At 45.7% G+C, this 15,000-nt stretch overlaps 1 protein-coding gene across 9 annotated transcripts in view; it reads right to left on the bottom strand.

The window, feature by feature from the left end:
- The window catches only part of LOC133545261 (astrotactin-1-like), a 167,167-nt gene that overhangs the window by 90,100 nt on the left and 62,067 nt on the right, over nt 1-15,000 (bottom strand). For 6 of the 9 annotated variants that reach the window (XR_009804783.1, XM_061890668.1, XM_061890663.1 and 3 more), the window contains exon 6: nt 4,434-4,583. Coding sequence is in view for 8 of the 9 variants with exons in the window: in XM_061890668.1 (XP_061746652.1) it covers nt 4,434-4,583 (150 nt within the window). In the remaining variant the exon portion in view is untranslated. The remainder of the gene's footprint in view (nt 1-4,433; nt 4,584-15,000) is intronic. The other 3 variants (XM_061890667.1, XM_061890665.1, XM_061890666.1) reach the window with 1 other exon arrangement.

The raw sequence follows: 15,000 nt of genomic DNA, 5'->3' as shown, positions 1-15,000 counted from the left end.
TTTTTAGGCACTTTCCGTTGAGTGGGCAGTTAATCCTTTGTCCGTGGAGTTAGAGTCGTTAGCGGTTGCTTGTCTTTGAGTGCTCAGAATCTTTTTTGTTGTGCGAGTCAATGGTTTGCGCATTGCTCCGCCAAGAAGAAAGGTAGGCCACGCATCAACACCTGCAGTGTCAAACACATCATCAAGACGCGCCAGTTTCGGTGCCACCTCAGGGAAACCTTGAGGGAGACGCCTGAAGACGACGCTATCGACTCCAAATGGACAAACCTTGGGGACGCTGTTTACAGCACAGCCAACTCTACCTACGGGAAGAAAGAGCGCAAGAACGCAGGCTGGTTTGAGTCTCACTGGGAGTAGATGCAGCCAAAGAGGAAAGCCGTGCTGGCCTACAAGACCGCCCCAAGCCCCAGCACGCTAGGTGCACTCAGAACTGCCCAAAAAACAGCTCATCGCTGCGCTAACACCTGCCGGCTGAATTTCTGCAGCAGTATCCAGACAGCCGCAGATACCGGTGAATGTACGAGGGCATCAAGAAGGCGACAGCAAGTCTGTCCCCCTCAAGTCCAAGACAGGCGAAGTGATCACTGATTAAGGCAAGCAGCTAGAGCGCTGGGTCGAGCACTACTTTGAGCTGTACGCCACACAGAACGTCGTCACTGACGCCGCCCTCGACGCCATCCTCAACCTGCTAGTCATGGAGGAGCTTGACGCCCCACCCACAGAGGAGGAGCTTAGCAAAGCCACCGGGGTGTGACGACATTCCAGCTGAGGTCCTGAAGAGTGGGAAAGCTGTGATACTAAAGCCCCTTCAAGAGCTTCTCTGCCACAGGTCACATCCCCCGGGACATGCGTGACGCCAACATCGTACAAAAACAAGGGCGACAGAAGTGACTGCAACAGCTACCATGGGATTCCCCTCCTTGGCGTTGTGGGAAAGGCCTTCCCTCGCGTCGCCCTCCCCCGCCTGAAAACCCTCGCCTCCCGCGTCTACCCCGAAACCCAGTGCGGGTTCTGATCTTGCCGGTCAAAAGTAAACTTGGTATTCTGTTTGCGCCAACTCCAAGAAAAATGTCAAGAGCAGCGCATGCCTCTCAACGCTGCTTTCATTGACCTGACGAAGGCATTTGACCTTGTCAGCAGGAGCTGACTCTTCAAGCTTCTGCAGAAGATCGGCTGGCCTCCACACCTGCTGGCTGTCATCACCTCCTTCCACGACGACATGCACAGCACAGTGTGTTTCAACGGCGCCACCTCTGAGGCCTTTCCTGTCAGCAGCGGCGTGAAGCAAGGATGAGTCTTGGCGCCGACACTCTTGGGCATCTTCTTCACCATGCTACTCCAGTAAGCCTTCAGGGACTGTGGTATAGGCGTCTACATCCACACCAGGGGCGACGGCAAGCTCTTCAGCCTCGCCCGCCTTAGTGCCAAGACCAAGGTGCTAGAGGTGCTCATCCGTGAGCTTCTGTTTGCAGATGATGCAGCCCTGGCATCACACACAGAGGACGGTCTTCAGCTGCTCGTCGGCCGGCTAGCAGACGCCTGCAAGGAGATCGGACTGACCATCAGCCTGAAGAAGACGAATGTCATGGCGCAGGGATCAGACCATCCCCCAACAATCAGCATCGACGGGCAGGCACTGGAGGCTCTGGAAACCTTCACCTACCTTGGGTCCAAAATCTCTAGCTCTCTCACCCCGGAGGCAGAGATAAACAGCAGGATCAGCAGTCTTTACCAAGCTACAGCAGAGAGTTCGGGACAAATCCAGTCTCACACAGACAACCAAACCAAGCTGCGCGTCTAGCAAGCCTGCGTTCTCAGCAGTCTCCTCTACGGCAGTGAGGCATGGAAGGAAACTCAACAGTTTCCACCTTAGGTGCCTGTGTCTCATTCTGCACATCAGCCAGGAGGACAGAGTCCCTGATACAGATGTGCTCGAACGCACTGACATGATGAGCATGGTGGCCACCCTCAAGGAGAGACGTTTGCGCTGGCTCGGGCACGTGCACATAATGGACCCGGGCCGCATCCCGAAGGACCTCTTGGATGGAGAGCTGGCAGAGGGTTCGAGACCACCTGGATGCCCATGTCTACGCTACAAAGATGTCTGCAAGAGGGATCTCAAACAGAACCCCCACTCCTCCTTTTTGGATCTACCCCATCATCTCCCGAGCCGGAAGGATGCCAACGGTATATATGTAGGGCCAATGACAATTTTTGTAATGTGCCAAGGGCCAATGACAAACCAGTCCGAGGCCATGCCGCACTTTAGGCCCCCAGCTGTAGAAGAGAACTGTTTATAGTCACTATAGTCTCAGCACAGTAGTATATTTGTCCATCCTATGTTCCACACGGGACGCCAGTCACATGGTTGTCTTACGTCAGAAGCGGAAGTCTTAAAACCAGGTGTTCACCTGGCAGGTGTTCCTGCTGTGATATAGATGGGATAAAAAGGAAGTGCTCCCTTAGCTGCCGCCTAGTTTTATCGTATTTGTCAAGTCAAGTTTTGTATGCGAAATAAATCAGCACACTTTGGAGCAATGTTCACAGACTCCAGTATTTGGAATACATCAGCACACTTTGGAGCAATGTTCACAGACTGCAGTATTTGGAATACATCAGCACACTTTGGAGCAATGTTCACAGACTCCAGTATTTGGAATACATCAGCACACTTTGGAGCAATGTTCACAGACTCCGGGAAGAGTTGCCAGAAAAGTCTGCAGCTCCATGACGTATCAGCACCAGCGGGTGTCATGATGGGGGTGTGTGTGTTTTCTTCCACCGGGTGGGGGTGTCACTGATGTCATATTGTGATATGTTGGAGCCCAAGATGGAGTGACTTGTGTGACATGAAGTTGAGGAGGTGTGTCACTGATGAGGCAGGAGCAGAAGATAAAGTGCATCCAAAGACTCCAACAGGAACATCTCACCAGTCCCACGGCCAAGTCCAGTTTCACCCGGAAACACAAAAACCCTCCTCCCACTCTCTCTCTCTCTCTCTCTCTCTCTCTCTCTCTCTCTCTCTCTCTCTCTCCCCCGCCCTCCCAGTGTGTCACATGAAGTTACATTATATGACATTGCACTACATGAAGTTACATTACACTGCTGTATACATTACATTAAAGTAAATAATGTTACATTACATAACATTATGTTACGTTACAATACAATTAGGAGATTACATTACATCATGTTGCAATTACTTTGTGTTACATTACATTACAGTACATTAGAGTATGCTATGTTACATTACGTTACGTTACCATACATTACGTTACATTACAATTTAGTAGATTGCATTAAATTATGTTACATTACAATTTAGTACATTAAATTCTGTTACGTGATATGAAATTGAAGTACATTGCATTACAGTACTATGTTATGTTACGTTAAGTTCCGTTACATTACATTGCACTACATTACATTACGATACGTTACATTTGTGTTACAGTACAATTAAGTACATTACATTATGTTATGTGACATCATATCGTGTTACATATGTTATGTTACATTACATTATGTTACATAGCATTCCAGTACTATGTTGTTACATTATGTTATGTGAAATTATACTGTCACGTTACACTACATTACATGGCGTTATGTTACAATATGTTAAATTACAGTCCATTATGTTACATTATTGTACATTACAGTACATTATGTTGCGTTACATTACATTATGTTATGTTACATTACATTAAGTTATGTTACACTATGTTACATTTCAATACATTATATTACGCTATGTTACATTGTGTTAAGTTATGTTACATTGTGTTATGTTACATAACATTACGTTATTTTACGTCACATTACATTACACTACATTACATTGTTACAGTACATTATGTTATGTTACATCATGTTATGTTACAATACAACGTTACATTACAATACGTTACATTACAATACCTTATATTATGTTACGTTACATTGTGTCGTTACATTACATTGTGTTATGTTACATGAAATTAGGTGACATAACATCAGAAAATATCACATCACATCATTCCAGTACATTGTTTTACGTTACATTACATTACATTATACTACATTACATTATGTTACATTACATTACATTATGTTACATCCCAATGAAGTAGATGACTTTATGTAACATAAGATTGTAAAATATGACATGATTAGAGTACAGTAGGTGGGAAGTGTTGTTGTGACAGCAGATATTACTCTCAGGAGTGTGTGCGCCTCATTAGCGCACGTCAGAGCTGCAAAAGAAGGCATGCTGACAAATACTGCATGCAGCAACACGTCTGTAGAAATAATATCCAATATTATTTCTTCATGTTTGATGCAAGGAGATCAAACATAGTGTAATGTACAGTATGTACAGTACAGGACATGATCAGGTTACTGTCATGCGTGGCCAAGACACCATCAAAGTGCGAGAGAAAACTGGTCCTTACCCCCGGAACCCCAAGCGCTGTTGACGTTACCGTTTCTCATACCTCGACTTCGGCGCCGACTGCGGCTGGGGTCGGTGTAGAAGGCCAGCTGAGGCTCGCTGTCGGCCTCTGTGCCAGAGTCCCCGTCTGGGTTCAAGAAGGTGGAACCCGCTGTTGGAGTCACACAAAGTCATGCCTGGATCAAAGTGTCTACCTGCACGCTTTCTTCACAGGAGGAACCACAACGTGTCAAACAGCTGGAACTTGACTTGACTTTAGGCAGGCTCAACTTGGAAAGTCAAACCTGCCATGATCCTGCTTGTAAAATGTATGTGACCAATTTAAGATGTCACCAATCTAAATCTAAGACTAGATGTGACCAATCTAAATCTAAGACTAGATGTGACCAATCTAAGTCTAAGACTAGATGTGACCAATCTAAGTCTAAGACTAGATGTGACCAATCAAAATCTAAGACTAGATGTGACCAATCTAAGTCTAAGACTAGATGTGACCAATCAAAATCTAAGACTAGATTTAACCTATCTAAGTCTAAGACTAGATATGACCAATCTAAGTCCAAGACTAGATATGACCAATCTAAGTCTAAGACTAGATGTGACCAATCTAAGTCTAAGACTAGATGTGACCAATCTAAGTCTAAGACTAGATGTGAACAATCAAAGTCTAAGACTAGATGTGAACAATCAAAGTCTAAGACTAGATGCGACCAATCTAAGTCTAAGACTAGATGCGACTAATCTAAGTCTAAGACTAGATGTGACCAATCTAAGTCTAAGACTAGATGCGACTAATCTAAGTCTAAGACTAGATGTGACCAATCTAATTCTAAGACTAGATCTGACCAATCTAAGTCTAAGACTAGATGTGACCCATCTAAATCTAAGACTAGATGTGACCAATCTAAGTCTAAAACTAGATGTGACAAATTTAAATCTAAGACTAGATGTGACCAATCTAAGTCTAAGACCAGATGCGACCAATCTAAGTCTAAGACTAGATGTGAACAATCAAAGTCTAAGACTAGATGCGGCCAATCTAAGTCTAAGACTAGATGCGACTAATCTAAGTCTAAGACTAGATGTGACCAATCTAAGTCTAAGACTAGATGTGAACAATCTAAGTCTAGGACTAGATGCGACTAATCTAAGTCTAAGACAAGATGTGACCAATCTAAGTCTAAGACTAGATGTGAACAATCTAAGTCTAAGACTAGATGCGACCAATCTAAGTCCAAGACTAGATGTGACCAATCTAAGTCAAAGACTAGATGTGACCGATCTAAGTCTAAGACTAGATGCGACCAATCTAAGTCTAAGACTAGATGTGACCAATCTAAGTCTAAGACTAGATGCGACCAATCTAAGTCTAAGACTAGATGCGACTAATCTAAGTCTAAGACTAGATGTGACCAATCTAAGTCTAAGACTAGATGCGACTAATCTAAGTCTAAGACTAGATGTGACCAATCTAAGTCTAAGACTAGATTTGACCAATCTAAGTCTAAGACTAGATGTGACCAATCTAAGTCTAAGACTAGATGTGACCAATCTAAGTCTAAGACTAGATGTGACCAATCTAAGTCTAAGACTAGATGTGACCAATCTAATTCCAAGACTAGATCTGACCAATCTAATTCCAAGACTAGATGTGACCAATCTAAGCCACTCGTGTCCACCTCCTCAACAGCCACAAATGTGGGCGGCGCTGTGGTGGCCCGCCTCGCCAATTCAAATCGCCGCCACCACCTGACTCGTCCCCGGTGGCTTCGGGGACACTTGGCCTGGCGGACCACTGCCAAGACCTCCCTTCGCCCCTCCGTGACTTTGGAGTTATTCTGTTTTTTACCCGGGGGAGGTAATGTCATGGTCCGTGACCCAGGTCATGGCATGATTTAATTGTCTGAGGCAGTGGGTGGGCAGGATTGTCCATGATGGCCAGCAGTTTGTCCAGTGTTCTCTTGTCCCTCAATGACACAAACACTTTGTCCTCCTGTCCCTCAATGACACAAACACTTTGTCCTCTTGTCCCTCAATGACACAAACACTTTGTCCTCCTCTCCCTCAATGACACAAACACTTTGTCCTCCTGTCCCTCACTGACACAAACACTTTGTCCTCCTGTCCCTCAATGACACAAACACTTTGTCCTCCTGTCCCTCAATGACACAAACACTTTGTCCTCCTGTCCCTCAATGACACAAACAGTTTGTCCGGTGTTCTCCTGTCCTTCACTGACACAAACACTTTGTCCTCCTGTCCCTCAATGACACAAACACTTTGTCCTCCTCTCCCTCAATGACACAAACACTTTGTCCTCCTGTCCCTCAATGACACAAACACTTTGTCCTCCTGTCCCTCAATGACACAAACACTTTGTCCTCCTGTCCCTCAATGACACAAACACTTTGTCCTCCTGTCCCTCACTGACACAAACAGTTTGTCCGGTGTCCTCCTGTCCTTCAATGACACAAACAGTTTGTCCAGTGTCCTCCTGTCCCTCAATGACACAAACACTTTGTCCTCCTGTCCCTCAATGACACAAACACTTTGTCCTCCTCTCCCTCAATGACACAAACACTTTGTCCTCCTGTCCCTCAATGACACAAACACTTTGTCCTCCTGTCCCTCAATGACACAAACACTTTGTCCTCCTGTCCCTCACTGACACAAACAGTTTGTCCGGTGTCCTCCTGTCCTTCAATGACACAAACACTTTGTCCTCCTGTCCCTCAATGACACAAACACTTTGTCCTCCTCTCCCTCAATGACACAAACACTTTGTCCTCCTGTCCCTAAATGACACAAACACTTTGTCCTCCTGTCCCTCAATGTCACAAACACTTTGTCCTCCTGTCCCTCAATGACACAAACACTTTGTCCTCCTGTCCCTCAATGACACAAACACTTTGTCCTCCTGTCCCTCAATGACACAAACACTTTGTCCTCCTGTCCCTCAATGACACAAACACTTTGTCCTCCTGTCCCTCACTGACACAAACAGTTTGTCAGGTGTTCTCCTGTCCTTCACTGACACAAACACTTTGTCCTCCTGTCCCTCAATGACACAAACACTTTGTCCTCCTCTCCCTCAATGACACAAACACTTTGTCCTCCTGTCCCTCAATGACACAAACACTTTGTCCTCCTGTCCCTCAATGACACAAACACTTTGTCCTCCTGTCCCTCAATGACACAAACACTTTGTCCTCCTGTCCCTCACTGACACAAACAGTTTGTCCGGTGTCCTCCTGTCCTTCAATGACACAAACAGTTTGTCCAGTGTCCTCCTGTCCCTCAATGACACAAACACTTTGTCCTCCTGTCCCTCAATGACACAAACACTTTGTCCTCCTCTCCCTCAATGACACAAACACTTTGTCCTCCTGTCCCTCAATGACACAAACACTTTGTCCTCCTGTCCCTCAATGACACAAACACTTTGTCCTCCTGTCCCTCACTGACACAAACAGTTTGTCCGGTGTCCTCCTGTCCTTCAATGACACAAACACTTTGTCCTCCTGTCCCTCAATGACACAAACACTTTGTCCTCCTCTCCCTCAATGACACAAACACTTTGTCCTCCTGTCCCTAAATGACACAAACACTTTGTCCTCCTGTCCCTCAATGTCACAAACACTTTGTCCTCCTGTCCCTCAATGACACAAACACTTTGTCCTCCTGTCCCTCACTGACACAAACAGTTTGTCCGGTGTTCTCCTGTCCTTCAATGACACAAACAGTTTGTCCAGTGTTCTCCTGTCCCTCAATGACACAAACACTTTGTCCTCCTGTCCCTCACTGACACAAACAGTTTGTCCGGTGTCCTCCTGTCCTTCAATGACACAAACACTTTGTCCTCCTGTCCCTCAATGACACAAACACTTTGTCCTCCTCTCCCTCAATGACACAAACACTTTGTCCTCCTGTCCCTAAATGACACAAACACTTTGTCCTCCTGTCCCTCAATGTCACAAACACTTTGTCCTCCTGTCCCTCAATGACACAAACACTTTGTCCTCCTGTCCCTCACTGACACAAACAGTTTGTCCGGTGTTCTCCTGTCCTTCAATGACACAAACAGTTTGTCCAGTGTTCTCCTGTCCCTCACTGACACAAACACTTTGTCCTCCTGTCCCTCAATGACACAAACACTTTGTCCTCCTGTCCCTAAATGACACAAACACTTTGTCCTCCTGTCCCTCAATGTCACAAACACTTTGTCCTCCTGTCCCTCAATGACACAAACACTTTGTCCTCCTGTCCCTCAATGACACAAACACTTTGTCCTCCTGTCCCTCACTGACACAAACAGTTTGTCCGGTGTCCTCCTGTCCTTCAATGACACAAACACTTTGTCCTCCTGTCCCTCAATGACACAAACACTTTGTCCTCCTCTCCCTCAATGACACAAACACTTTGTCCTCCTGTCCCTAAATGACACAAACACTTTGTCCTCCTGTCCCTCAATGTCACAAACACTTTGTCCTCCTGTCCCTCAATGACACAAACACTTTGTCCTCCTGTCCCTCACTGACACAAACAGTTTGTCCGGTGTTCTCCTGTCCTTCAATGACACAAACAGTTTGTCCAGTGTTCTCCTGTCCCTCACTGACACAAACACTTTGTCCTCCTGTCCCTCACTGACACAAACACTTTGTCCAGTGTTCTCCTGTCCCTCAAAGACACAAACACTTTGTCCTCCTGTCCCTCACTGACACAAACACGTTGTCCTCCTGTCCCTCAAAGACACAAACACTTTGTCCTCCTGTCCCTCACTGACACAAACACTTTGTCCTCCTGTCCCTCAATGACACAAACACTTTGTCCTCCTGTCCCTCAATGACACAAACACTTTGTCCTCCTGTCCCTCACTGACACAAACAGTTTGTCCAGTGTTCTCCTGTCCTTCAATGACACAAACACTTTGTCCTCCTGTCCCTCAATGACACAAACACTTTGTCCTCCTCTCCCTCAATGACACAAACACTTTGTCCTCCTGTCCCTCAATGACACAAACACTTTGTCCTCCTCTCCCTCAATGACACAAACAGTTTGTCCGGTGTTCTCCTGTCCTTCAATGACACAAACACTTTGTCCTCCTGTCCCTCAATGACACAAACACTTTGTCCTCCTCTCCCTCAATGACACAAACACTTTGTCCTCCTGTCCCTCAATGACACAAACACTTTGTCCTCCTGTCCCTCAATGACACAAACACTTTGTCCTCCTGTCCCTCAATGACACAAACACTTTGTCCTCCTGTCCCTCAATGACACAAACACTTTGTCCTCCTGTCCCTCAATGACACAAACACTTTGTCCTCCTGTCCCTCAATGACACAAACACTTTGTCCTCCTGTCCCTCACTGACACAAACAGTTTGTCCAGTGTTCTCCTGTCCTTCAATGACACAAACAGTTTGTCCAGTGTTCTCCTGTCCCTCACTGACACAAACACTTTGTCCTCCTGTCCCTCACTGACACAAACACTTTGTCCAGTGTTCTCCTGTCCCTCACTGACACAAACACTTTGTCCTCCTGTCCCTCACTGACACAAACACTTTGTCCAGTGTTCTCCTGTCCCTCACTGACACAAACACTTTGTCCTCCTGTCCCTCACTGACACAAACACTTTGTCCAGTGTTCTCCTGTCCCTCACTGACACAAACACTTTGTCCTCCTGTCCCTCACTGACACAAACACTTTGTCCTCCTGTCCCTCACTGCGTGCCAATAGTTTGGCCGACTTTAAGGATCAGTTTGTCAATCCGGTTGAAGTCCCCGTTGATGGTGCTGCATCCCCAACAAAGCACTGCAAAGTACAGGGCACTGGCCTCATCGGACTGATAAAAGGTCTCCAACACACATTAAAGGACCTAAGCTTCCTCAGGAAAAAGAGTCTGCTCATGTCCTTGTATGCAGCTTTGCATGAACAAGCAATGACCATCTCCTTGGTCTTGTCCACATTAAGGAGTAGAAGGTTCGCCTGAGACCACTCCACAAAGTCAGCGATCAGTGTCCTGTACCCCAATTCCTGTCCCTCTTTGATAGACCCGACCACAGCAGAGTCATCAGAGTATTTCTGCAGGTTGCAGGACCTGGGACTATAGTGGAGGTCTGAGGTGTCCAGGGTGAACAGCAAAGGAGACAGGACAGTCCCCTGTGGAGCACCTACACCACTGACCACAGTATCTGACAGGGAGCTCCCCAGTCGCACAAACTGGGGCCTGCCAGACCAGTAATCAGTGATCCAGGAGACAATGGATGAACTGACAGCCATCCTGAGCAACTTGTCACTCATCAGAATTGGCTGAATGGTGTTAAAGGCACCGGAGAAATCAAAGAACATGATCCTCCCAGTGCCCAGGTGAGAGTGCGCACCATGCAGCAGGTAGATAACAGCATCATCCACTCCTACATGGGGCTGATGTACAAACTGTAGAGGATCCAGGGGTCTCAGCTGATCCAGTACAAGTCTTTCAAGGACCTTCATGACATGAGACGTCAGGGCAACTGGTCTGAAGTCATTCAAGCCCAATGGGATGGGCTTCTTGGGCACCGGCACTATGCAGGAGGTTTTCCAGAGCACTGGTATCTGTTCTAGCTTCAGACTCAGGTTGAAGATGAAGTGCAGGATCTGACTCAGCTGAGCAGCACTAGTCTTCAGAACCCAGGGTTGGACTCGGTCAGGGCCTGCTGACTTGGCTGGGTTGACTCTCTCCAGCTGTCGTCTCACATGTCCAGGTGTCAGACACTAGCTGTCACTGAATCCTCCTCAACTGGTCCCGATCACCGGATCTGAAGGCTAGCTTTTTTTTTAGCCGCACCTTTTACTGGCTGGTGGTCCAGGGCTTATTTGGGTAACAGTGGACAGTTTTTGTAGGGATGATGGAGTCCTCACAGAACTTGATGTGGTCTGTGATGCTGTCAATGTCTGTCCCGTGAGGCTTACAGAGCATGTCCCAGTCTGTGGTCTCAACACAGTCCTGCAGGGCGAGACATGCTTCCTGGTTCCGCCTCCGCACTGATTTTGTTGAGACGGGCTGCCTCCTCACAGCAGGAACATAGTGAGGTGTTACACACCCCCAGATTGTGATCATACGGTGGCAATGTATGCATCTTTTCAATTAGCATACAGTAGGTCCAGAGTGTTCTTGTCCCGTGTTGCACAGTGCACATACTGGAGGAAAGTGGGCACAATTGAGTCCAAAGAAGCATGATTAAAGTCACCCGAAATGAGAACGAGGGCATCGGGGTGTTTGGTCTGTTGCCTAGCAACAGCAGTATGAATGGTAATAATAATAATAATAATAATAATAATACATGTTATTTGGTATAGCGCTTTTCAGGGTACTCAAAGACGGGATAAACATTGAAATATATAACAGTTCAAAGTAATAATACATATAATACATATACTGTACATAATACTGAAAATATAAATGAAGTTTGCAAGCAGCAGCCTCGTCTGCAGAAGGAAGGATGTACACTCCCATCAACTCTCCTTTGTAAACAACCACGCTCTCATTTGTAAACACCCCCCACTCTCCTTTGTAAACAACCACGCTCTCCGTTGTAACAAACCCCCACTCTGCTTTATAAACAAACAACGTTCTCCTTTGTAAACAACCCCCCACTCTACTTTGTAAGCAACCCATACTCTCCTTTGTAGACAACCCCACTCTGCTTTGTAAACAACACCACTCTCCTTGGTAAACAACCCCCTACTCTCCTTTGTAAACAAACCCCACTGTACTTTGTAAACAAACCCTGCTTTCCTTTGTAAACAAACCCCCACTCTGCTTTGTAGACAAACAGCGCTCTCCTTTGTAAACAACCCATACTCTCCTTTGTAAACAACCCCTACTCTCCTTTGTAAACAAACCCCACTCTCCTTTGTAAACAAACCCCCACTCTGCTTTGTAGACAAACAGCGCTCTCTTTTGTAAACAACCCTGTACTCTAGTTTGGAAACAAACCCCCACTCTGCTTTGTAAACAAACAACGCTCTTTTTTGTAAACAACCCCTACTCTCCTTTGTAAACAAACCTGCACTCTGCTTTGTAAACAACCCCCACTCTCCTTTGTAACAAACCCCCACTCTGCTTTGTAAACAAACAACGCTCTCCTTTGTAAACAACCCCTACTCTCCTTTGTAAACAAACCCCACTCTCCTTTGTAAACAACCCCTACTCTCCTTTGTAAACAAACCCCAGTCTACTTTGTAACAAACCCCCACTCTGCTTTGTAAACTAACAACGCTCCTCTCTTTTGTAAACAACCCTGCACTCTGCTTTGTAAACAAATCCCACTCTAGTTTGTAAACAAGCCCCACTCTGCTTTGTAAACAAACCCCACTCTAGTTTGTAAACAAGCCCCACTCTGCTTTGTAAACAAACCCCACTCTAGTTTGTAAACAAGCCCCACTCTGCTTTGTAAACAAACCCCACTCTAGTTTGTAAACAAGCCCCACTCTGCTTTGTATACAAACCCCACTCTAGTTTGTAAAGAAGCCCCACTCTGCTTTGTAAACAAACCCCACTCTAGTTTGTAAACAAGCCCCACTCTGCTTTGTAAACAAACCCCACTCTAGTTTGTAAACAAGCCCCACTCTGCTTTGTAAACAAACCTCACTCTAGTTTGTAAACAAGCCCCACTCTGCTTTGCAAACAAACCCCACTCTAGTTTGTAAACAAGCCCCACTCTGCTTTGTATACAAACCCCACTCTAGTTTGTAAACAAGCCCCACTCTGCTTTGTAAACAAACCCCACTCTAGTTTGTAAACAAGCCCCACTCTGCTTTGTAAACAAACCCCACTCTAGTTTGTAAACAAGCCCCACTCTGCTTTGTAAACAAACCCCACTCTAGTTTGTAAACAAGACCCACTGTGCTTTATAAACAAACCCCACTCTAGTTTGTAAACAAGCCCCACTCTGCTTTGTAAACAAACAACGCTCCTCTCTTTTGTAAACAATCCTGCACTCTGCTTTGTAAACAAATCCCACTCTAGTTTGTAAACAAGCCCCACTATGCTTTGTAAACAAACCCCACTCTAGTTTGTAAACAAGCCCCACTCTGCTTTGTAAACAAACCCCACTCTAGTTTGTAAACAAGCCCCACTCTGTTTGTAAACAAATCCCACTCTAGTTTGTAAACAAGCCCCACTCTGCTTTGTAAACAAACCCCACTCTAGTTTGTAAACAAGCCCCACTCTGCTTTGTATACAAACCCCACTCTAGTTTGTAAACAAGCCCCACTCTGCTTTGTAAACAAACCCCACTCTAGTTTGTAAACAAGCCCCACTCTGCTTTGTAAACAAACCCCACTCTAGTTTGTAAACAAGCCCCACTCTGCTTTGTAAACAAACCCCACTCTAGTTTGTAAACAAGCCCCACTCTGCTTTGTAAACAAACCCCACTCTAGTTTGTAAACAAGCCCCACTCTGCTTTGTAAACAAACCCCACTCTAGTTTGTAAACAAGCCCCACTCTGCTTTGTATACAAACCCCACTCTAGTTTGTAAACAAGCCCCACTCTGCTTTGTAAACAAACCCCACTCTAGTTTGTAAACAAGCCCCACTCTGCTTTGTAAAGAAACCCCACTCTAGTTTGTAAACAAGCCCCACTCTGCTTTGTAAACAAACAACGCTCCTCTCTTTTGTAAACAAACCCCACTCTAGTTTGTAAACAAGCCCCACTCTGCTTTGTATACAAACCCCACTCTAGTTTGTAAACAAGCCCCACTCTGCTTTGTAAACAAACCCCACTCTAGTTTGTAAACAAGCCCCACTCTGCTTTGTAAACAAACCCCACTCTAGTTTGTAAACAAGCCCCACTCTGCTTTGTAAACAAACCCCACTCTAGTTTGTAAACAAGCCCCACTCTGCTTTGTAAACAAACCCCACTCTAGTTTGTAAACAAGCCCCACTCTGCTTTGTAAACAAACCCCACTCTAGTTTGTAAACAAGCCCCACTCTGCTTTGTATACAAACCCCACTCTAGTTTGTAAACAAGCCCCACTCTGCTTTGTAAACAAACCCCACTCTAGTTTGTAAACAAGCCCCACTCTGCTTTGTAAACAAACCCCACTCTAGTTTGTAAACAAGCCCCACTCTGCTTTGTAAACAAACCCCACTCTAGTTTGTAAACAAGCCCCACTCTGCTTTGTATACAAACCCCACTCTAGTTTGTAAACAAGCCCCACTCTGCTTTGTAAACAAACCCCACTCTAGTTTGTAAACAAGCCCCACTCTGCTTTGTAAACAAACCCCACTCTAGTTTGTAAACAAGCCCCACTCTGCTTTGTAAACAAACCCCACTCTAGTTTGTAAACAAGCCCCACTCTGCTTTGTAAACAAACCCCACTCTAGTTTGTAAACAAGCCCCACTCTGCTTTGTAAACAAACCCCACTCTAGTTTGTAAACAAGCCCCACTCTGCTTTGTAAACAAACCCCACTCTAATTTGTAAACAAGCCCCACTCTGCTTTGTAAACAAACCCCACTCTAGTTTGTAAACAAGCCCCACTCTGCTTTGTAAACAAACCCCACTCTAGTTTGTAAACAAGCC

The sequence above is a fragment of the Nerophis ophidion genome, linkage group LG28 (genome assembly GCF_033978795.1).
Source record: "Nerophis ophidion isolate RoL-2023_Sa linkage group LG28, RoL_Noph_v1.0, whole genome shotgun sequence".
In the NCBI taxonomy this organism is placed as follows: domain Eukaryota; kingdom Metazoa; phylum Chordata; class Actinopteri; order Syngnathiformes; family Syngnathidae; genus Nerophis; species Nerophis ophidion.
Note: the sequence above shows the minus strand (reverse complement) of the source record. Positions and strands in the feature narration are given on the sequence as shown.